This window comes from Miscanthus floridulus, chromosome 1 (assembly GCF_019320115.1).
Source record: "Miscanthus floridulus cultivar M001 chromosome 1, ASM1932011v1, whole genome shotgun sequence".
In the NCBI taxonomy this organism is placed as follows: domain Eukaryota; kingdom Viridiplantae; phylum Streptophyta; class Magnoliopsida; order Poales; family Poaceae; genus Miscanthus; species Miscanthus floridulus.
This window is the reverse complement of record NC_089580.1, coordinates 22,043,720-22,066,012: the sequence shown is the minus strand read 5'-3', so window position 1 is coordinate 22,066,012 and position 22,293 is coordinate 22,043,720. Positions and strand designations below refer to the sequence as shown.

General features: G+C 46.4%; 4 protein-coding genes and 1 pseudogene across 5 annotated transcripts; 1 reads left to right on the top strand and 4 right to left on the bottom strand.

Annotated features, from left to right (window-relative positions):
- Positions 1–1,624: 1,624 nt before the first annotated feature.
- Positions 1,625–4,785, bottom strand: LOC136453231 (uncharacterized; annotated as a pseudogene).
- Positions 4,786–6,787: 2,002 nt separating this feature from the next.
- Positions 6,788–9,579, bottom strand: LOC136475734 (glycosyltransferase BC10-like). Of its 2 annotated transcripts, none has more exons than XM_066473324.1 (2): positions 9,009–9,579; positions 6,788–7,485 (listed from the first exon to the last, which is right to left on the bottom strand). In XM_066473324.1, exons 1-2 carry the CDS (start codon positions 9,423–9,425, stop codon positions 7,081–7,083), a joined length of 822 nt encoding a protein of 273 aa, XP_066329421.1. In that variant the 5' UTR covers positions 9,426–9,579; the 3' UTR covers positions 6,788–7,080. The 2 variants fall into 2 exon arrangements, with proteins under 2 accessions (XP_066329421.1, XP_066329428.1); XM_066473331.1 differs by having other exon boundaries at positions 7,359–7,485; positions 9,014–9,579.
- Positions 9,580–11,198: 1,619 nt separating this feature from the next.
- Positions 11,199–13,770, bottom strand: LOC136475724 (glycosyltransferase BC10-like). The gene is made up of 2 exons (XM_066473317.1): positions 12,776–13,770; positions 11,199–12,102 (listed from the first exon to the last, which is right to left on the bottom strand). The coding sequence occupies exons 1-2, from the start codon at positions 13,331–13,333 to the stop codon at positions 11,452–11,454; spliced, it is 1,209 nt and encodes a 402-aa protein (XP_066329414.1). The 5' UTR covers positions 13,334–13,770; the 3' UTR covers positions 11,199–11,451.
- Positions 13,771–14,760: 990 nt separating this feature from the next.
- Positions 14,761–18,022, bottom strand: LOC136475712 (glycosyltransferase BC10-like). The gene is made up of 2 exons (XM_066473310.1): positions 17,242–18,022; positions 14,761–15,629 (listed from the first exon to the last, which is right to left on the bottom strand). The coding sequence occupies exons 1-2, from the start codon at positions 17,758–17,760 to the stop codon at positions 14,988–14,990; spliced, it is 1,161 nt and encodes a 386-aa protein (XP_066329407.1). The 5' UTR covers positions 17,761–18,022; the 3' UTR covers positions 14,761–14,987.
- A 754-nt stretch (positions 18,023–18,776) lies between these two features.
- LOC136453222 (uncharacterized) lies at positions 18,777–21,135 on the top strand. Its single transcript, XM_066453810.1, has 5 exons — positions 18,777–18,787; positions 19,009–19,146; positions 19,300–19,927; positions 20,030–21,045; positions 21,117–21,135. Exons 1-5 carry the CDS (start codon positions 18,777–18,779, stop codon positions 21,133–21,135), a joined length of 1,812 nt encoding a protein of 603 aa, XP_066309907.1.
- Positions 21,136–22,293: the final 1,158 nt, after the last annotated feature.

Genomic DNA, 22,293 nt, shown 5'->3' with positions numbered 1-22,293 from the left:
CAATACAATACACCAAAGACACAGGACGTAGGGTATTACGTCGATCAGACGGCCTGAACCTGTCTAAATCGCTGTCTCTGCGCCTTGTGTCACCATCTGGTTCCTGATCACACGCATCCTACCGATAATCTACCACCACGGGCACCCCCCTCGGTGGACTGCCGACCATATTTCGTCGACACCTGAGCTCGCCACGGCGAGGGTGGCGGAAAAGTGGGCCATCCGATGACCAGAAAGTGTTGAACGTACAACGTCTTCCCCACGGACGGCGCCAACTGTCGGTGCAGAAAGTGACCAACACGTAAATATTTATAGTTTTGCCGTATGTTGTGATCGGAGGTGGCCTAACACTCAATGACACAGGGTTTATACTGGTTCAGGCAACGTGCTCTACGTCCAGTTTGAGTCGGTCGGTGACTTTATTCCTAAGCCCAGGTGCTCGAAGTCTGCAGTGGGGTTACAAACGAGAAGGAGAAAGATGGGTTGTACAAGAGGTCCGGTCGGCTCCGGTCGGAAGGGTCGAGAGCGACAGGAGCTCCGCTATGGGCTAAGTGTTCAAGCGTGTGCTTGAGGTCTGAACCTAGCGGTTTTGTGGTTGTGAGCTAGTGAACTTTATCGATCTAATGAATATAAAGGGACTAAGCTTGAATCAACTTGGTCTATTGGGAGAGAGCGCATCCTCTTTTATAGATGAAGGGGATGGCCTTACAAGTGAGAGGAAGAGAGTACGAATGCTTCTAAGCCTGGTTGCCCATGCCGACGGGTACAGGATGATGGTAGGCACCCACAACACTGTTGGATGCCAGATGCACATGGGAGGTTCCGTCGTCCTTATTTGGGTATGGCAGATGTCGGTATCTGCATATACTGTTGATGCCCAGAGGCATGTGAGGAGTTTCACCATGTGCACTTGGTACGGTAAATCCTGGCACCCACAACACTGTTGATGCCCAGAGGCATGTGGGGGAAACCTTACCGTATAGGAGTTTAATGGCGCCCACAATACTGTAGGGGAAATGTAGGCGCCTACAACACTGTTTGTGTTATGACGGTTGCAGAGTATTGTTCCGTGCAGGGTATGGTCCCTGGTACCGTGGTTTGACTTGTGCGCCTTGCCTTCCTTTTCTCCACATGTCTCATGGTCTCTATCAAGCGGACGTCCCCGGTCGGTTGATCCCAGTTGGCTCTTGATCGTGTCAGTCGGAGAAGAGCGGTGAGCAGGGGCTGGGTGTATCCTCGGTTGGAGAGTGCGGGGTCGGAGTCGAAAGCGGTGCTTTTGGCCAGGCCTTCCGGTCGAAGAGGCCGTCCGGAGGCGGGCTGGCGACCGGATCGAGCGCTCCGGTCAGAGAGGTGGGTCGGAGTCGAAAAACGGACGTTGTTCCTCCTCGGCTTGACCTTCCGGTCGGAGATTGGATCACTCCTCCGGCCTATCGCTCAGGTATTTGGACCGGTCCATGAGTCGCGTGCTGTCTGCTTGGGCTGAGCTTTTACAGGGAAACCGGTCCGCGAAGGACCCCAAGTTTATAAACCCAACAATTATTATCTTAGTTTTATTGTACAAGTTAATCTAATTATTAGTTGTAATATTGAGCCCGTAAGGCTGTTGTATGCGGAGATGTGATATGAATGGCTGTGTTGGGCTGTGGCTACGATAACCTCACAGAATTCAATCTTAAGGTATTCAAACAACTACATATTCTTCTCTGCTTGTTAGTTCTAGCTCGTACATGCAATGTGATTTGCTCATCCTGTCTGCATTCATCCGGATAACCAAACAATAACCACCTGCACGTATTGAGCCTGTCCCAGCTCAGCCTAGATACTAGATGCGAGCCAGGCTACCTAGGAAAGTGAACCAAACGCGCCCATAGAGACTACTTGTTCTTGTCAAGCCACTCGAGGATCCGTTTCTGTGACTCCGTGCGCCCTCTTCTTTGTTCTCTCTGGCGGGGCCCTCGATGCGCCCGAAGTAGTCCTTGTAGTTCCTCTTGTAGTAGTCATCCAGCCTCTGGAACATGAGCATATACATGATCAGTGCCATACTCCTTCAATGTATATCCTTTCACGCTTCTGTTGGTAAAATCAACTCCTGAATTATTACTGAGTGCATATTCTGAACCTCGAGTTGTTTTATAATTCGAACGGACTGCACAGGCACACGAAACTCCATCCCTTGCATTGCATGAGAATTTAAATTTAGCGGAATGTAAAGTTAATAGATAGTCTACTGTAGCTCTAGCTTCGTCTGTCTGCTATTAGCGTCACTTCATTTTGTATCCTGAGATATTCGGCATGTTCGCTGGTTGGTTTCTGGGTTGATAAACCCAATTAATACTGGTTTGTTATGAGAGAAAAACACTATTGACAGCTGAAATCAACAAACGATCTAAGCTGATTTACTTCAGAGTTCAGAACCAATGAACTATGCAGCGTTCTTCGCTTGGAAACATAAAACAGTAGAGGCCTAAATTACTAGATAGAGCAAGCCTAACTTCCCAAGATCATCATTTGAACCATTTTACTTGGACATTCATGTTCCTAGACTATGTCTCATTCGGTTTACCCTATATTTAGCTTGTTCGGCTTTTTTTTTAGTCGGAATAGTATTTTTCTTTCACAACAATTCAGCCGGAACAGTATTTTTCAGTCAGTTTCAGCCAAAATTCTACCAGGCCAACGAGGTCTAAAAGTTGATTCTGAAATTTCTGGTTTCGTTCGCTTAATAAATATGTAATCAGCCTCTCTCAAAAGTATCCTTGTCTGTGGGATGGTTCACTTCACCCATTTATTTTCCCTCAATCGATCGGCAATGATAGGATACTATCAAACTACGAGAAAAGAGGCCACTTACCTCCTTGTCGTTCTTCTCTTTGTTCTCCTCTGATTTCTTCAGATACTCTGTGCGCACTCGAACGCACTAACTGCATTAGTTTATATGCAAAGACATAGTGGATAGCAAGATGAACCGTGATATCAATTCCTCAGGCCCAGAAAAAGTCTGATCAAATTCGCGCTCACCTTGCAGTAGAGCCTTGAATCACTGCCGCCTGGTACGGCTGCAGTGGAAGTCTGCAGCGTCAGAAGGCACCTCCTGCTAACTCCATTCCTATGAGCCGAGGTGACGGCTCGATGGAGATGCTTCGCGGATGACCGATGAAACGATGATGAAGCTACTGGCCTCGTGATTGGATCCATCTGTTTCGCTTGGGGATGATGAGCCAATTGGATGGTGCTGCTGGACGCTAGTAGATTGCTAGCTAGCTGCTGCTGCCTTGATATGTGGAAGTCCTGGGAGGAACCAAGGCCACAGGTTCTTCTGGATGCTGACAGAGACAGACGGACAGACAGTCGGACAGACCGTCTTCAGCGCTTGATGGACATCTGCTGAAACTGTTTGCACTTTAAATAATTATTATTACTATTAAATTTATTTATGGGAAAATCCTATTCCGAATCGACCTACACCCGCGACATCGATGTCGATTCAGACTAGGCGGCTGCGGCTGTCTATGGCCTGTTTAGCTGCGCTCCAAAACGTTAAATTTTTCAAGTTTTTCTGTCACATCGAATCTTTGAACGCATGCATGAAGCATTAAATATAAATAAAAAATAAAACTAATTACACAGTTTAGACGAAATCCACGAGACGAATCTTTTAAGCATAATTAGACTATGATTGGACACTAATTACCAAATAACAACGAAAACACTATAATAACATTTTGCCAAAAATTTTGGCATCCAAACTAGCCCTATGTACCCGCTGCCGCCGCCGCGCTTCTCCGTAGCGAGCTCCCCGCAACCAGAACCGCCGGACGGGAAGAGCTCCTCCTCATCCGCTAATTTGATCCGTTAATATTCCAATGGTAAGCCAAATTTTGCTTCCATACTTTTCCCTAATTCATTCATGAGCCTTGACATCGGTTTGTTTCCAGTTGTGCATCCATAATTACTTAGGCTAGTTGCACATCTAGTTTATAGACAGTTAACTGTTTTCCAAGTGCAAAAGACAAAGGCTGGAGATTAGACTTCTGGGTGATGATCCAGTTAAATTCTTGTGCAACACCACAATTTTCTTTGATTTGTCGTCTAGATTGTGGAGAAACTCTTGTTGCTTGGATGCATTCAGTGGGGTCAACTGCAGAATACGGACCGAAGTTTTGCTTTTTCTTTTTAGAGAGGATTTGGTAGTCATACTAGATGTGTTGCTTTTAGCTGTTGCATAGGCAGTATTTTCTGTTTCTTTCCCCACCTCTTCGTTACAGTTCTATCACTGTAGGATTTATATTGTTTTGCATACACTTCTATCTAAGTACAGTTATTAAGGCCATTTGTTGTAATCAGATTTATCTTAAATTCTTAATAGAAGGAGCCTTTCTAAGCAATGGTGAGAATTGGCGCTGTCAACTTAGATGACTGACAAGATAAGCACAAAGCCGAGCTTTGATGGCGTACCGTGTGAGACCCAGCTCACGAGCCGAATTTGCGGTCGGCCTGGGGCTACTGTAGCTGTAGCGATGAATTGGGCTAGGCTGAATCCGGGCACTGTAGCTGCAGAAAATACTGTGCAACGAGTTCGCCGAACCAGCTTAAATAGCTAGGTCAAGGACGCGTAGTACCCTTCGGTTAACCGTTTTATGCGAAGCGAGGACGAAAGCGTAAGCAGGTTGCTACGTAGGTGGGACCCACCTCTTGGTAGAGTGGGCCTGTGCCGGACCTGGGGTGTTACAAACGGTATTTAAAGCCAACTCTCCAGCAACTCTCCAGCTCGGACAGGCTGCGCATGGCTCTGCAAGAGCATGACACTTGGGCCGGGGAGCTGGGAATACGGACGTGTGCCAAGAGAGTCGATCCTGAGTATTTGTCCCGTACGGATAAACTGGTTAGATAGCTCGACGAGAACGTCGAACCCTAGGGGGGTGATTGTAAACATCACCGCCTAAATGGACCGAATTGAATAGAGCTGGGCCGCGTACTGCAGAGGGTACTGTAGTCACGAGTACTGTAGCGACAGGTTAGCCCGGGCCACAATCGGGGTTACTGTACTTGGATACTATACACGTGGGCTATTGTAGCATCACGGGAGCACTGTTCACCCCGAGGTTTAGTACCATACTAAGAACTGAGGTACGGCCAGACCGGCTTAAATTGCCAGGCCAAGGATGCGTACCTTCAGTTAATCGTTTTGTGCGAAGCGAGGACAAAAGATTAAGCGGGGTGCTATGTAGGTGGGGTCTACCCAGCTAACTTGGGTCAATCAAGGCAAGCAAATATCGTATGCCTAAGGCTAGGTGCTGGGCAACTCCTCAGCGCTGGCTACTCACACTAGATATGATTTCGTTCCGAGCTGCCCTTTGGAATCCATTCAATCTGGACAAGGTTGAACTACCATCCTTGGAAAATAACTTGCCCCAAAACTGCAAGTGTTTGCTCTCATGTGAACCAGTTTCTCCCGGCTGTGTGGTTTTAGTCGTTGATGCTGATGAACCTGTAATCTGGTTTTGCTACGTTGGAGGGAAGAAATAGACCAGACATGAGTATAACATCATTGTTGAAAAACCATGGCTACCTTTATTTCTGTCTTCGAAAAGGCGATGTGAAGAAGAGCATCGACGTCGCTGTTCTCGTGAAGAAGTGTCATCAGAATTTATATTGGATGGCAACTGCAATGGGAAAAGAACAAGAATATCTAGTGATGCTGGCCATGGCATGATGGCTGCTGATCCTTCTGAAAGGATCCAAATACGAAGTATAGTTGCTGTCGAGAGGAAGTTCTATTTTGATATGTCCCCATCGAAATTTGGAGTTCTTGAGTTCCATCCAGGGCCAACATTTACCACACTAGAATTTGAGCGCTTGCCCATTGCAGAGTACTGTTGGGAATCCTCGTCCCCTCACCTGGTTGAATCGCGTGGAAGGCTCTTTCTAGCTGTTCGGGCTCGAGGTCATCATCTTTACAAGATGGATTTCTCGAGACTTGCATGGTCCACGGTGGATGGTCTGTATGACCAGGTATTCTTCTTGGGTAGACTACATTTCACAGCATCATATTCTGCTTGGGAGCTTGGCTTGAAGCAAGGGAACATATATTTCCTAGCGCATGGTGAGGATGGTGTGGTTCAACTGACGAATGCTTTCTTCCCTGGAGACAAATATATGCACGGCTCCACTTACTGTCCTAGGACCATCGATCATTTGCCGGTTTCATTGCTGGGTATACACAATGTGCTCACTAAAGCTTGTGGTTTTGCCATCGGAAGTAGTTAGAAGTTTCTGGCACTCTTAACTTAGCAAACATCCTGCTTTTCTAGGTTTGCCCATCTTAGATCCTATATAGTGCTGTTACCATTTGGTTGAGTTACCAAGAGAAGCAGAACAACATGTTGGTGTTCGATATGTATATAATATATATGCTATTGAAACTTGTTTTTGTTTGTAAAGCACTATGGCTGCATTGGCTTACATGTCTGCTCAAACTTCACAACTATACCGTCCGGTAAACTAAAACAATGCACGATATTAATCCAAGAGAAAAGCTCTCCTGTTAATTGTGATCCACTGTCAGTTTGCTGTATCCAAGAGAAAAGTTCTCTTGTTAATTGTGATCCCCTTGAGTAACGTACAAGATAAAAGTTTGTGTTAGTGTCTCAGTGAATATGTGATGGATTCATGTTTTCATCCATCAAGATATACACTACATAAAACTTACAGGTGGCACGAGTTAATTCAGTAATTCGGATCAACCCCCTCTCTCATTCCTTTGATAAGCCTAAGCCCCCTTTATGTATTGTAAGATTAAATTCAAGTCACATTCCAACCAGCAAGTCACTAAAAAAACATACATTATCCAAAACCAAGGACAGTGGGTGCTAACTCTAACAATGGCTCCAATGCGCTTGGAGCAAACTTTCGAGCAAACAAGAAGCACAACGTTGAATTCTGTTCATTGTACAGACAGGTCTGTCCGTCTCGAACTTCCCTCAAGAATTCCTACGTGATGTCACCTCTGCCAAACCTTGCTGGATGTGCAGCAATTCTAGACCAGTCTACCCAAGTAACACTCCTGTTAGCCAGGCTCTGTTAAGTTTCAATCGAGAGCATTGTTTGGATATAGTGCTCATCAGAATAACAACTAGGCCTGCAGAACTCCTTGAATTTGGGGTAATAGACCGTGTCCTTCACAATTTCAATGGCAAGTTCCCTGTTTACTTCAAACCACTGCGATCCTTTGCGCCATTGGTCAAGTTCAACCTCAGGGGTCATATTCCAGTTGTATCTTCCTCGTCCATATGGTCCAGGATCATCAATAGCCATGACAAAGCTTTGGCTCGAGTTCAGGAAGTATTGGTACGTTGTGTTGAAATCAAATATAGGAATGCATGACTCAGACACAAGCACAAACCATTCGTTGGATATATCCAGCAAAGCGTTGGCAAGTAGACGTCTTTCAGCATCACACATGGTCATCTGACCCCATTCTGCAACCTGTGACCAGTACAAAAATCAAACAGATGTCAGGGTATCTGAATACCAATAGGAAGACAGAGATGACTCTTCTATATGATCAAATAATAGTACGCACAATTTCAATTTAGGCATATGAAGTAGGTTGTCCCAAAAACTCAAATAATATACAGTCAGAGCTCACAGTAAGTAGTATAATTAAAAGCAGTAATAACTATGAGACTAGCGAGAAACATCTATAGACAGAGGCTACTCAAAATCACAACCTTTCCAAGGCTACTCAAATTATAATTGTATATAGTTTGTGATTCAGTATGTGTATCAGTGTATGTTGTCATCTTTGATTAGTTTCAGCTTCAAAACACGTTTCGACTCTTTGGGCTTTTGAAAGTTACAAAACTATATGCTCAGAAGGAAATGTGAAATGGATATGTCCTAAAAGTAAGTATAGCAAGATGAGATGCAGTGATGTGAATTAGGTTGAAATCACGTATCTGTCAAAGGTAAGTAATGTTACTAACGCCTACAGATATAAACCACACAATATTTGCCCTGTGGAAATCTGGGAACAGATTCATAAAGAACTGGGTCAAGAACTTCAGTTGTCAAGGAAATTTGTGGAAACTAGATCAACGTCCACCAATAATAATCTAACCAAGGCACCAAGCAACCATTTTTTATGATAACCCCTGGCACGCTGCAGTATACAAATGGAGCTCTAGAAAGGGGAAAGGGCACAGAGGGAGGTACTGAAAGATGCTACCTCCAACTAACCTTATTTGCAGTAGCCTGTTGCTAGAAGCGGTGGCACCACAGATCAAAGTCTAGGGCTACAGCACAAAGAATGGCAGGAGCATCTACTTTTTACTCTCAAAACCTTCTGTTGGTCTGGGCTGCCAAGATGCACCAGATGATCAAGATCAGGATATCTGGCCGGAGTTCCAACGGCATGGTCTAAGCTTTCTAGATGATGCACCTAGGTGAGCCGTGAGCCCAAACACATCTGCCAACTAGGCACCTGAAGAAGAGATGCTGTGAGGCCTTGGCAACAGAGATACACAGGCAGGCTGCAGGATCGACACTTTTATAGTGGAAGAGGTTTTCGTTCTTTTTTTTTTATAGTGGAAGAGGTTGTCTCTTGTCACAAATATAGAAAACATCGAAGGCTGTGAACAAAACTAAGCTGCAAAATCCTGATCCCCAAACAGTATTCATCAATGGTAAGCCCACAAGGATGAATTACATCTCTCCATGGGAATGAACCTGGGTGCATTACTTTCAGCTTCCGCACTAAGTACCACCAATTCAGTACAATGATGCATTATTTTTTCAGAAACAAGATTACTCAAGTTCATAGAAAGCACATTAAGTAGTTTCAGTACATCACCGCGATACAGTGATACTACTACTCCTGCACAAATGCTAATTTGGAATCCATCGAAAAGTACAGTTAAGCTCGATGTACAATCATGGCACCAAAATTGGATGTGGGGTTTGTTTCTGCTGTTAATCCATCCAGATCAAGCTAGAGAGAGGTGGCTAACCTTACTGGGGATTTGGCGTCGATAGAAGACGGATTCGGAGGTGAAGTTGGCCCGGTATGACGGCAGCGCGTGGACGTAGATGGAGTACAGGCCCTCGTTCCCCCGAAAGAAGCGCTCCCAGAGTGGCGCCAGCGGCAGCGGGCCGCGCGTGAGGAACATGAAGGCCACCTTGGGCACGCGGCGGAACGGGTACCGCCGCACCCCCGGGGCGAACGACGCGCGCCAGAGCAGCTCCTCGTCCGTCATCGAGTGCTCCAGCCCCTCCGCCGCCGCCGCTGCGACGGCGGCGTCGGCGGCGGGGGAGACCCCCAGCCACGGCCGGAACAGCGTGGCCGCCGCCACCTCGTGCCCGTGCCGCGCCATGAGCATGCCGGCCGCGGACAGCCCCAAGCCGAGCAGCAGAAACACCTTGAGCATCCCTCACGGGAACACCCTGAGCTGGTGCTGCCCCTGCCTCGCCTCCTTCACGTCGTTCTCCATGGAGTCCGCACCTGCAGCGCGGCGGCTCGGAGCTAGGATTTGTTTAAGCACCGTGGAATGGCAATGGCATGTCGTCGGCGCGGCGCCGGAATGCCGGATCAGGGCTTCAGTGGGGCGCACGCGCAGCGCATCGTGGGTGGCCCCGCTGCTTGCCGGCCGGCTTTTGTCCATCAACGGAGATGGTCCGGTTACATTACATGGACTCGGTCTATGAAAGCCATGAAGGGACGGTGTGCATGGACCGGCTTCGTTGAGCTCTGCTGTGGGAGCGGCGGCAAAGGTTTCAGGTTAGGTGAAGTAGACAGCAGTCATTAGTCAAGAAGAGATGAGACCTCTGTGGCTCTGACCTCAGAGGGTCAGACTGAGAGACTAGTAGATGATTGCTGGCTTAACTATTTCAGGTTGCGCAAAGTAGACAGCAGTCAAGCATATTTGATTATTTGTTCTATTTAGAGAAGATCCATGGGACCATGACATGAATAATTCACATGTTGTGGCCTTTGGGCCAATGGTTTTATATAATGAGCCCTTTTTCTTCGAGAGATTTATTCCTTTTTTCTATTCCCTCCGTTTGTTTTACATGCTGTATTAGTTTTGTCCTAAATCAAATATTTGTATCTTTGGCCATCGATTTTTAAAAAAAATTATAGATCCATGACACAAGATCTATATTTTTAGATTCACTATGATATTACGTTCATAATATATAATTTATATGTTGTAAAATTATAAGGATTTTTTTTTTTTGAAATTGATGGTCAAAGATAATGATGTTTGACTTATGACAAAGTTAATGTAAAAACAAACGGAGAGAGTACTAATTAGTAATCTTTAAAATTATTACAATCTCAGAGCTCATGGATAATACAAGAACATGATTATTTAGCCACATGATACAAGAACATGGATAATCTACCTCTTATATATCTGATTTAACCATCCGGTTGTTATATGGAGACCCCCAGGAACATTGAACTTTGTTTTCTATCGTATTGTTATTGTCCTGGTACGGTATATCAGATTACTCAAATTATGAAATTATTTTTCATCTAAAATCAAACGAAATTCAATGTGATTACTCCCAAACTATGTGAATTTTCTTATCAATTGGTGGTCAAATTTATAGAAGTATGACTATTACATATCCTATAGTGATTTATATTCTGGGCCAGATAGAGTTTTTTCAATGAATACCATAGTTTTTATGAACGAAATTCAATGAATACCATAGTTGATAGTATTACACAAAGGCCTTTCATTGTTTCATGTATATAAATAGCGGGCAGCAAACTTGATTGGTACAACTGTACCTGATTAGTCCAGCATGTTGAAAAGGTAACGACATAGTTAGAGAAGGATGGTTTAACAACCTTAACAACTGCCAACTGTGCACACCCAACATTCTGATCACATACATATTCACATGTTCATCAACATCAATTGCCCATTTCCTAAGATGTGCAAACAAAAGTAGTGAAATAGCCAGGCGTCATCAAACCATGTAATCTCTGCTTGTCTCGTATACATCCATTTCCATTGTAGCAACACTTGTTGCAACAAACAGTGATGGGAAACAAAAAGCAAGAGATCAGCGACATATAGTCCAGGCCCAAGGCGGAATCCACAGAGCGGCACCGAAGGAGTCTTCCAAGCCATAACTGTGGGAACATCAATTTTCTGAAGATTTGAACCATAAGCTTCCCATGAACCAAGAAAATGCCGGGCCATATGATTCGTTGTAGCTTCACCATACAAACTACTAAAACAATACAAGTCCGTGTAAAATACATGCTGTAATACAGTATATATACCGTGTAAAATGATCACGTGGAGTGGAGGTGGGCAGCAATGGTCATGGCTGCGTCAGTTCGTCCACCGAAATATCTCCACATATGCAATGATCCACAGTGACCTAATAAAGAAACTACAGGAGCAGGATGAACTGATCAAAACAAAACGACATTTAACCAAAACCAAGCACAGTGGGTGCTAACTCTAACAATGGCTGCAATGCACTCGGAGCAAACTTCCGAGCAAACAAGTAGCATAACGTCGTGTTCTGACCATTGTATAGACAGGTCTTCCCCTCTCGAACCCCCTTCAAGAACTCCTCCGTGATGTCACCCCTGCCAAACGTGGCTGGATGCGCCGAGTTTGGACCCCCTCTCGACCAATCCACCCAGGTGGCGGTCCTGTTGGCCAGTTTATGCGGAGCTTCGATCTTGAGCATCGTCTGGATGTAGTGCTCATCGGCATAGCATCCAGGCCTGCAGAACTGCTTGAATTTTGGGTAATACACCGTGTCCTCGACGATCGCGACGGCGAGGTCTCTGTCAGCTTCGAACCACTGCCAGCCTTTGCGCCATTGTTCGAGCTCGACCTCAGGCGCCATGTTCAGGTTGTACCGGCCTCTCCCGTCTCTTCCAGGATCATCGATCGACATGACGAAGCTATGGCTTGAATTCTGGAAATACTCGTAGGTCGTGTTGAAATCAAATAGAGGAATGCATGACTCGGACACTAGCACAAACCACTCGTTGGATATGTCCAGTAGAGCGTTGGCAAGCAGACGTCTCTCAGCATCACACATAGTCATCTGGCCCCATTGCACAGCCTGTAATCAGCACAGATTTCAAACTAATATGCCATCAGCAGGTTATGGGTACCTCAATACATGAGAGAAGCTACAGAGATGACTTCTCCAGTTCATCAAATAACACCACCCACAGCAATATATATGTAACATCAAAGTAATGCAATTTTTTAGATAAAGGTTACCCCATAAACATTGTAATATCAAAAGTACTACAATAACAGTCAGTGAATAAATATGAAACATCTATAGACAGAACTTTTAACAGAGTTATTAGTCTAGATATGTTCTTCCAGGTCTTAACCCCTGCGCCACAGGAATGGTTGATTTTCTCGAAAATCAAAACAGCAACCATCTCTGGGACTGACTTGCATTACTTACGTCTTGTTTATATTTGTATAAGTACTAGCCTAGTAATGTAGCATCACAATGATGAGTACTTTAATTTATAAACTTTCCTAATTGGAATTTGGAAATACTCCTTTGAATCCATCTTTAAAAGTGACAGAACAAATAGGTATTCAGCACCGACTTGACAGATCACGTGCGAAGCAGTAGTTGAGTACAGCTAGATTGGAGTTTGTTTTCGTAAAGGTGACAGACCAAATAGGCATTCCTGGCGCTAGATTGGAGTTTGTTTTCGTGAGCCAGAGGCCAGATGGCGAAGAGAGGGGATCGGAGGCGACGAGCTAACCTTACTAGGGATTTGGCGACGGTAGAAGACGGAGTCGGCGGTGAAGTTGGCGCGGTATAGAGGCATCGTGTGGACGTAGATGGAGTAGCGGCCCTCGTTCCCCCGGAAGAAGCGCTCCCAGAGCGGCGCCAGCGGCAGCGGGCCGTGCGTGAGGAACATGAACGCCACCTTGGGCACGCGCCGGAACGGGTACCCGCTCCGACCACGCATCCGCGGCGCGTACGACGCGAGCCAGAGCAGCTCCTCGTCCGTCATCGCGTGCTGCGCGCGAGCCGGGGGGCGGGTCCACCGCTCCAGCCCCTCCTCCAGCTCCGGCTCCGCAGCCGCCGCCCCGAGGCACGGCCGGAACAGCGCGGGCGCGGCCGCCGCCACCTCCCCCGCGTGCCGCGCCAGGAACACGCCGAACGCGGACAGCCCCACCACCACGCCGAGCAGCATGAGCCCCAGGAACAGCTTGAGCATCCCCGCCGGGAACACCCGGCGCTGCTCCTGCGCCGCGGGCAGGATGGCGGCCTGCTTCGCCTCCTCCACGGATTCCACCCGCATCGCCATCGCCATCGCGGTTGTTCCCGGCTAGGATTTTCTTTCGACGCCGTGGAAGGAATGGAATTCGTTCCCCGTATTTGGGCGCGACCGTCGCACTGTCTCCGCACGACGCGGATCAGGGGCGCACCGCATCGTGTGTGGCACTGGCACGCGCTCCAGTTCTGGACCTTCTCGGGGTCGGGGCCGGGGTCGCGGCGGCGCGCGCGGTTGGGCTGGCGCGAACTCCGATGCGGCCATGCGGGTGGTGGTGGGATTTGTGTGGGTGGCGCCTCGAGAGTTGGTATGAGGCTTGCCTTGCGTGCATGCTCAGATGCTCTTCTCGTCAACGGGGGCGGTGACTCGTGACTCGTGAGGCAGGTGTTATGTTGGGCGAGGCTTCGGGCCGTACGCCTGCGTGTGGACCGGCCTCGTTGAGTTTGACCTCGCTCCAATTCAAACAAGAATATGAATGGATAGACCATATTCATGCAAAATTTGAGGATGAACAGAAATTTCTACAAGGAGAAAATGATATATAATTGGGTCGGGTGCATTGTTTACCTCGATTTGCAACCCGAATCAACTGGATCCTGATTTTTCTCTTTTTTTTTGTTTCTCCTTGCAGAAATTTTTATTCATCCTAAAATTTTGCATGAAGATGGATTTTCATCATCTATCCATTTATATTTTTGGTTGAATTTTTCAAGCATCTTTTGATGATCTTTTTTTTTTGAATGGGAGCACAGGATATGGGTTCTCGAAACATACCTTGCAACAGAGCCTTTCTTCATTCGCCACCGCCAGGTATGACTGAACATCTAAAGAGAAGGCACCTCCTGCTAATTCATTCCTCCGATTGTCTCTCGTTAACTGATGGGAGTGTGGACCTTCTTATTGGATTCCTGCTAATTCATTCCTCTGATTCTTTCCCGCTAACTGATGGAAGGATTAAGAAGCAATGGACCTTCTGATTGGACTAACAGTTTCTCTTGGGGCTAAGCCATTGGACACAGTGTACAGAAGTCCTAACGAAAGAAGGATTCAATAGTTTCTCTTGGGGCTAAAGCAACTGGACACTTTTTGGTGTACAGAAGTCCTCAGAGAGTAACGAAGGCCACATTTTTCCAGTGCCACATTTTTCCAGTGCAGCTTCCATTCTGGAGTACGGGGGTGTTTGCTACTAAATTTTAGCAGCTACTAAACAGTTTAGTCACTTTTAGTAACTCCAGAGTTACTAGAGAGGACTAAAGCCCTTTTAGTAGCTTTTAGTCATAGCGTTTGGTTAAAAAATTACTAAAGTGACTAAAAGCTACTAAATTTAGTAGCTACTAGGCGAACCAAACAGGCCCGTACGTCGTTTCTTTCACAACCAGGAAAGAAAGAATGGCTGGTACTTTTCGTTTGATGTGGCCTGTTAAAAGTTTTATCTTAATAGAAATTTACAGTATATTATCTTCGAATAAACCAAGAAAATAAAGGGTAGTCATAATGATCCTAGAGAAAAATCCCTCCTCATCCAGGGTCAGTTTACTGTACAAAACAATACAGGTTTGTGTATAATGCACAAGCGGAGGGGGCACTGTGTACGTTTCCATCCATCAATCTGAGCCCATGCCTCCAAGCGTGTAATCCTACAATGATCTAATATCAAAATTACTGACGGCACCTCTTCAAGCACACATAGTCATCAACCATAACCGAGCACAGTAGGCGCTAGCTCTAACAAAGGCTCCAATGCACTTGGAGCAAACTTCCGCGCAAACAAGAAGCACATCGTTGAGTTCTGGTTATTGTATAGACATGTCCATCCCTTTTGGACCCTCCTCAGGAATTCCTCTGTGATATCACCCCTACCAAACGTGGCTGGATGAGCACCACCTCTTGACCAATCCACCCAAGTAACACTTCTGTTAGCCAGGCTGTTTGGAGCTTCAATCGTCAGCATTGTAGGGAAATAGTGCTCATCAACATAACAATGGGGCCTGCAGAACTCCTTGAATTTTGGATAGTAGACCGTGTCCTTCACAATTTCAATGGCAAGCTCTCTGTGTACTTCGAACCACTGTGAACCTTTGCGCCATTGGTCAAGTTCAACCTCAGGGGTCATATTCCAGTTGTATCTTCCCCGTCCATATGGTCCAGGATCATCAAACGCCATGAGAAAGCTTCGGTTCGAGTTCTGGAAGTATCTGTATGTTGTGTTGAAATCAAATATAGGAATGCATGACTCAGACACAAGCACAAACCATTCGTTGGATATATCCAGCAAAGCGTTGGCAAGTAGGCGTCTCTCAGCATCACACATGGTCATCTGACCCCATTCTGCGACCTGTAAGAAGAACACAAATCAAACCAATACTTTCAGGGTATCTCAAAACCAGGAAGCAGAAGAAATTATTAATTGGCCAATGGATCAAATGATATAACACATGATTATTCTGTATAAGTTGGTTAATATGGTTTACATCTACCATCACCGTACAAGAATAGGAACCTGTCAATAACTGTGAAGCCCACAAGAGACACCTATAAACTATAGGCAGTGGTTTTTACACAGTTAGGTACATGTGCCACTTAGTCTGGAAAAACTCCAGAACATGGCTGAATGTCCCAGCAATGGCCAATCTTCCCAAAAACCAAAACCACAAAACCTTCCCAATGATAGTAGTCAATGAATGAGTACCCATTTTTACTCTGGTTAAGTTTGACTTCAGATACAAATGTATTGTGATGAAAGAAAAATGAGCAATCCAATCTATAAACTCTTTTGACTTTTATTAAGTTGTAGATCCATATTAAGCTGAAAAAGATTGATTTTGATACTAGGTCCGGATCCGGACATATGATTGGCAGTGCATTGAATCCTATTCGCATCATGTATCAATGGAGGGTACTAGCAATGATACTTACAGAGACATAGCACAAAATTCAACCTCGTGTAAAATCAATAACAGATTCAACAAAGGCAAGGTTGGGACCCGTGATACCCTTCGGTTAGCAAAAAATCTGTTCAAATTTGATCTGACTGTTTTCAGTTTGACTTCAATCACGAACACACAACATTTGCACTGTCCAGGAGCATGGTAAACACAAAAAGATTAAGCTGAATCCCCCCCACGGGATTCCTCAATGCATAATTCACAGCTTCCTACTTGCAGTAAGTAGGCCCATATAATAAGACTCTCGTTATGAATGTTACTTGTGAAATTCATTAAAGTGCAGGAAAGTAGGTTCATACTTCGCAGTAACCAACTTGTCAGATACTCAGATTTCGAGCAAAAAATCGTTCGTGCAGCTCAAGTTACAAACATGGCTGCTGTTGGCTATTGCAGCAGTGTGCTGGTCGATTTGGAAAATGAGAAACAGGATATGCTTTGATGGGAAAAAGCTCAATAATCCCCTGGAGATTGTAAGTCACACATGTGCTTTAAATGAAATTCTGGGCAGGTCTACAAAAGGAAGTGGACAAGGAGGCGTTGATCAAAGGCGTGGACACCATGTTCAAGATTGCTGCGCAACTTCTGTCCAAGAAACGCCGAGCTGCTAATCAGTCCAACATGCTGCCAGATGCAACCAGGGAGGATGATGCAGATCAAGAGCCAGAACGTTGATGAAGCATGTGGCGATGCCAGCCGCAATGTTTGATGTGAATTACTGTCACTGTTATCAAGTCCCTGGATTGTATTTTGTTGTGGGAGTTTAAGTCTCCGTATCTGTCGTTACTCTGTTGTCTTTTTGCTTTCCTGAACCTATCTTAAATACTCTGTTGTATTTCCGTTATCAGTAATGGAAATGGGGAGATCCCTGGTTCGAAAAAGTTACAAACATGGCACTGAAGGGCATTTGTTTTTGCTGTCAATCCATCTAGATCAGCATAAGTGAGCAGAGCTACCAACCACGACCTGCCGAAGTGAAGCAAAGCAAGAGGGAGGTGAGCTAACCTTACTGGGAATTTGGCGCCGGTAGAAGACGGATTCAGAGGTGAAGTTGGCATGGTAGGATGGCAATGCGTGCACGTAGATGGAGTAGCGCCCCTCGTGCCCACGGAAGAATCGCTCCCAGAGCGGCGCGAGCGGCAACGGGCCTCGCGTGAGAAACATGAAGGCCACCTTGGGCACGCGGCGGAACGGGTACCCGCGCACCCGCGGCGCGAACGACGCGCGCCAGAGCAGCTCCTCGTCCGTCATCGCGTGCTCTACGCGCGCTGGGGGCCGCGTCCACCGCTCCAGCCCCTCGGGCTCCTCCTCCGCGGAGGAGCCACCCAGGCACGGCCGGAACAGTGCGGGTGCGACCGCAGCCACCGCGTGCCGCGCCATGTACATGCCGAAGGCGGACAGCCCCACGCCCAGCAGCAGGAACCCCAGGAACACCTTGAGCATCCCCGTGGGCAGTACCCTCCCCTGCCCCGCCGCCTGCCGCGCCTCCTTCACGTCCTCCATGGACGCCACACGGGCCTGCATCGCGGCGCCCGCGATTCGCGACTACAATCTCGCGTCAGTGGAATCTACCAGATTTGAGCTCAAGTCTGGCATATCTCCACGAGGCCGGATCGAGCGCGCCAAATCGAGGGGCGGCACGTACCAGATCTGGTCCGGGTGTGGCGGCCCGGCGGTGGTTGGATGGTGCGAGCTGGGTAGCGGGCGGCGGTGCTGGTGTTGGTGGGGTTGGAGTGGGGGTCGCCTCGGGGTCGGGACCTCAGGGGACGTGTAGCGTCACGGGTGTGCTCACCACAGAGGAGATGCAATCGGATGGACCGATAAGCCTGGTTTATAAAAAAGCAAAGAAGGGGGCGAAGGCTCCGTTCCCGTGCCCTCAAATCCGGCTCGATTCGTTTCTTTTTTCATTTAAAACAGTGTTTTTTTCTTCTAAATTCCTCCAACGTTCCTGAAACCATCCAAATTTCTCCAAAATTCCTCCCAGCGAACAGGCCTCGTCGGTATAGCCAATGAGGCGGAATGTATGGACCGGATCCATGGAAGTTTTGTGAAAGAGGGTATGTACTCTATACTAGTACTCTACCGAAGAGCCGACAGAAATGAGCCTTTTTCCTATGTATCATTAAAAAAGATGGCCTTTTCCTACAGGCCACTAAAAAGTTCGGACTTACCTAGGTGCCATGACACTTTATTTCTTTGCCCCCTAAGCCATTCCGTGCACGTTCTGTTTGGTTTTGACAGTTTCAAAGCCCTGACAGGTGGGACCGGACAGGAAATTTGTCCATCTTACCCTTCTATGAGGGAGAGGCCGTGTTGACCGAACTTGACCGCCATCGTATTCTCACTCTCGCTTCTCTCTCGTTCTCTTCCCCAAACCCTAGCTGAGGCGGGCGGGCGGACGCGGAACCCTAGCGGCGGCGGCGGATGCGGAACCCTAGCGGCGGCGACGGGTTGAGAAGAAGATCAATCCCCCGTGCTTCTGGTGTCGAATGGGGTAGTCCTGCTTGGAGTTCACCGTGGATCCAGAGGATTGGCCGCGTATGGCGGTGAGGTGAAGAAGGGTGCGGGCGAGCGACCAAACTTGCGAGCTGCCGGGTGAGTGTTATTCCCCCTAGATTGCATGCTCCTTGGTATGTATGGATCGATTAGGTCGGGTAGTTGTGAATGTATGGATCGATTAGGTCGGGTAGTGAAGAATGTGGATCGATTGTGGTGTTGTTCCCCGTTGTTTGCATTCTCCTTGATTGCATGCTCCTTGTTGTTCATCTGTAGGATGGACGCAGACAATAGCTTCAACCTAGAAATGCGGATTGTTACTCCCAATTCGCGTGCTCGGTGGTTTTCTTTGAACAAAGTTGTGGATGCTGAGCTTACTAACTTCGAAGATCTGGTTCGTGATGTTGTTGACAAGTATCCACCCGATTTCGGTGAGGTAGCTCGACTGTTTTATTTCTGCAATCAGAGTAAGGTCAACGTTGAAGTAAGGAGTGACCAAGATATGCGTGAAATGTTTGCTAAAAGTAATGAATCAAAGTGCTGTTTTTTGACTGTTGCCTATAATAGGCCAACTAGTGAGCCTCAGATTCCTGATTGGGATTTTAGTCCCCCTGCCATCTCTGTTGAAGCCCCATTCACTCCTTCAGTCCACTGTCCTACCAGAGCAGAAGCAAGCAATGCCTCCCAGAGTGCCACCCAGAGTGAATGTGCTGAACCTGAATATCTGGCTAACCCAAACCCATCCAATGAGCATGTGGGTGTTGATGAGGAAGGGTTGTACATTGACCTTGGCCCCCAACATCCCCCACCTACCAAACCTCACAGTCAAGTTTGCAGTAAGCAAAGGCAGCCTGAAAGTTGTGATGGTTCAGACAGTGATGACTCTGACGATGAATCCTTGTCTGATGATGATAGTGAAGTAGAGGACTTAGATGATATTATTAAAGATAAAGAACCTGAACAAATGCCTGATGCTGATTATGACAAGAAGGACCCTCCTATGGCTATAGGCACTGTTTATTCAGACATTCCTTCCTTTAATCTGGCTTTAGCTACACATTCTGTGAAACATGAGTACCATTATAACATTGAGGCAAGTGACATAGGAAGGTATAGGGCAACCTGCACTGCCCAGAATGATGGCTGCCCATGGAGAATCCATGCATCAACTCTGAAGGATGGTGTAACTGTTAAGGTACTGTGTATGTACTTTTTGTAAATGCTGATAGTAATTTGGTTTTGTTATTACTTATTGCAAATGCATGCAGTAACTGTGGAATGTATATTTGTTTTGCAGATAAAGAGGAACCCATTTTCCCATCAGTGCCAGAGCGCCAGAAGGCAAGGAGTCTGTGTAGGAGTGACTCAGTTCTGGGTCTATCATCAAGTGGTTGATTGGCTCAAGGAAGATGGGACTATGGGTGCCACTGAACTACAAAGGAGATTGAAGGATGAGCACAAGATTGTGGTGCCCTACAAAAGAGTATACAAAGGTAGACTACTTGCCATGGATAAGATTTATGGCCCATGGGACAAAAGTTTTGACAATCTTTTTAGATTTAAGGCCCAGATAGAGGAAACCAGTCCTGGTTCATGGGTTGTGATTGATCACCACACCATCAATAACAAGATAAGGTTTAATAGGCTCTTTTTTGCACTTAAACCTTGTGTTGATGGTTTCCTTAGAGGTTGTAGACCATATCTTGCAGTAGATAGCACATTTTTAACTGGGAGGTTTAGGGGCCAGTTGTGCATTTCCTGTGCAGTTGATGGGCACAACTGGATATACCCAGTAGCAGTAGGTGTCATAGATTCTGAAACCAATGAAAATTGGGTATGGTTCATGGGGAGGTTGAAGGAAGCAATAGGCAGTCCACCTGGGCTTACTTTCTCCACAGATTGTGGCCAGGCAGTGATGAATGGAGTTAGTGAAGTGTTTCCAGAAGCTGAACATAGGGAGTGTATGTATCATCTAGTACAAAATTTCAAGAAGAGGTATAGTGGTAAAGTTTTTGATGAGCACTTGTGGGCTTCTGCATATTCTTGGAGTCCATATATGTTTGATAAGCATTATCAGGCAATGGTTGCTGCCAAAGCAGAAGCTATGAAGTACCTTCAAGACACTCACAAGAAGCTATGGACTAGGAGCCAGTTTGGCACTGCCTCAAAAGTTGATTATGTGACTAACAACTTGGCTGAGTCTTTCAATAATTGGATAAAGGGTGAGAAGCAGAAACATCTGGATGACTTGATGGACACCATCAGACAGAAGATATTGATCAAATGGAACCATAGGAAGAGGGTGGCCAGAAAGTTTGAAGGAAAGATTTTGCCCCATATTGTGCAGAAGCTAAAGGATGACAGTTACAATCTTGATATTGAAGTGATCACAAGCTCTCCTGAAGGTGTTGCAGAAATTTGTGCTAAGGGGGGTCTGGGTTTAGGTTTGTGGTGGACTTAAGAAATAGGACATGTTCCTGTAGAGTCTGGCAGGGGTCAGGAATACCCTGCAAGCATGCTATTGCCTACATCACCTCAATTCCAGGTGCAAGACTAGAAGATCATGTAGATGATTTCTTCTCTGTCCAGAAGTTCAAGGATGCCTATGCAGGCTCTATCCCATGCATTCCTGACAAGTCCATGTGGCCCAAAGCAACACATGGCTTCTTCATGCACCCTCCATGTCTCAAGTCCACTGGTGGTAGGAGGAAGAACAGGATGAAGTCAGCTGTTGAGGGAGGCAGTAAGAAGAAGTCAAAGAAGCATGAGTGTCCTATATGCCATGAGTTAGGCCACCACTGGTACACCTGCAAGAATGGGAACCCAGAAGACATTACTGCAATGGAGGCTGAAAGGTAAACATGTACTTTATTTTCATTTGTCCTATAAAGTAAATACATGTACTAACTGTAAACTTGTCCTTTGCAGGGGTACCCCAAAGAAAAGGCAGAAGAAAGTAGCAAGTTACAATACAGAGACTAGCCTTATTGTGAAAACTCTTGCATCAGGCATGATTTTCCCACACAATGAGGCAGTGGCCAATGCTACACACCAGAAGAGGAAGAGGAAATCATCTTCTTCATCAAAGGGTCTAGCTACCAGTACATCAGCTACCAAGAAAAGTAAGGGCCCAACTACCAGTACATCAACATGTCATACAAATTCCCAGACTAGTAGGTAAGCATGATCCAATTCTGCATTTGCACTTTTTGATGAAACTGTGTGCTTGACCTTTCCTGGTACTTGACTATAACAGGTCTGGAACTAGTTCCAATGACTATACTGTTCCCCTCCAGTCTGTGTATCTTGCCCCATTTCGTGAAGAGACTGTGCAGACAGAACCAATGGAGGTTGTTTTGCCCCAGCCTTCACCAAGGAAGAAGATAGGGTTGAAGAAGAAGCTTACACCAAAAAAGCTTTCAATTGTGCCAGCCTGCCCAGCCAGCCTAGCCAGCCCAGCCAGCCCAGCTTCTAATACCAGGAGCAAAAAGAAGGTAGGGTTTAAATGAAAACCACCTGTGTTTAGTTGTTATTTTGGTGATTTGGCTGCAAAAACTACTG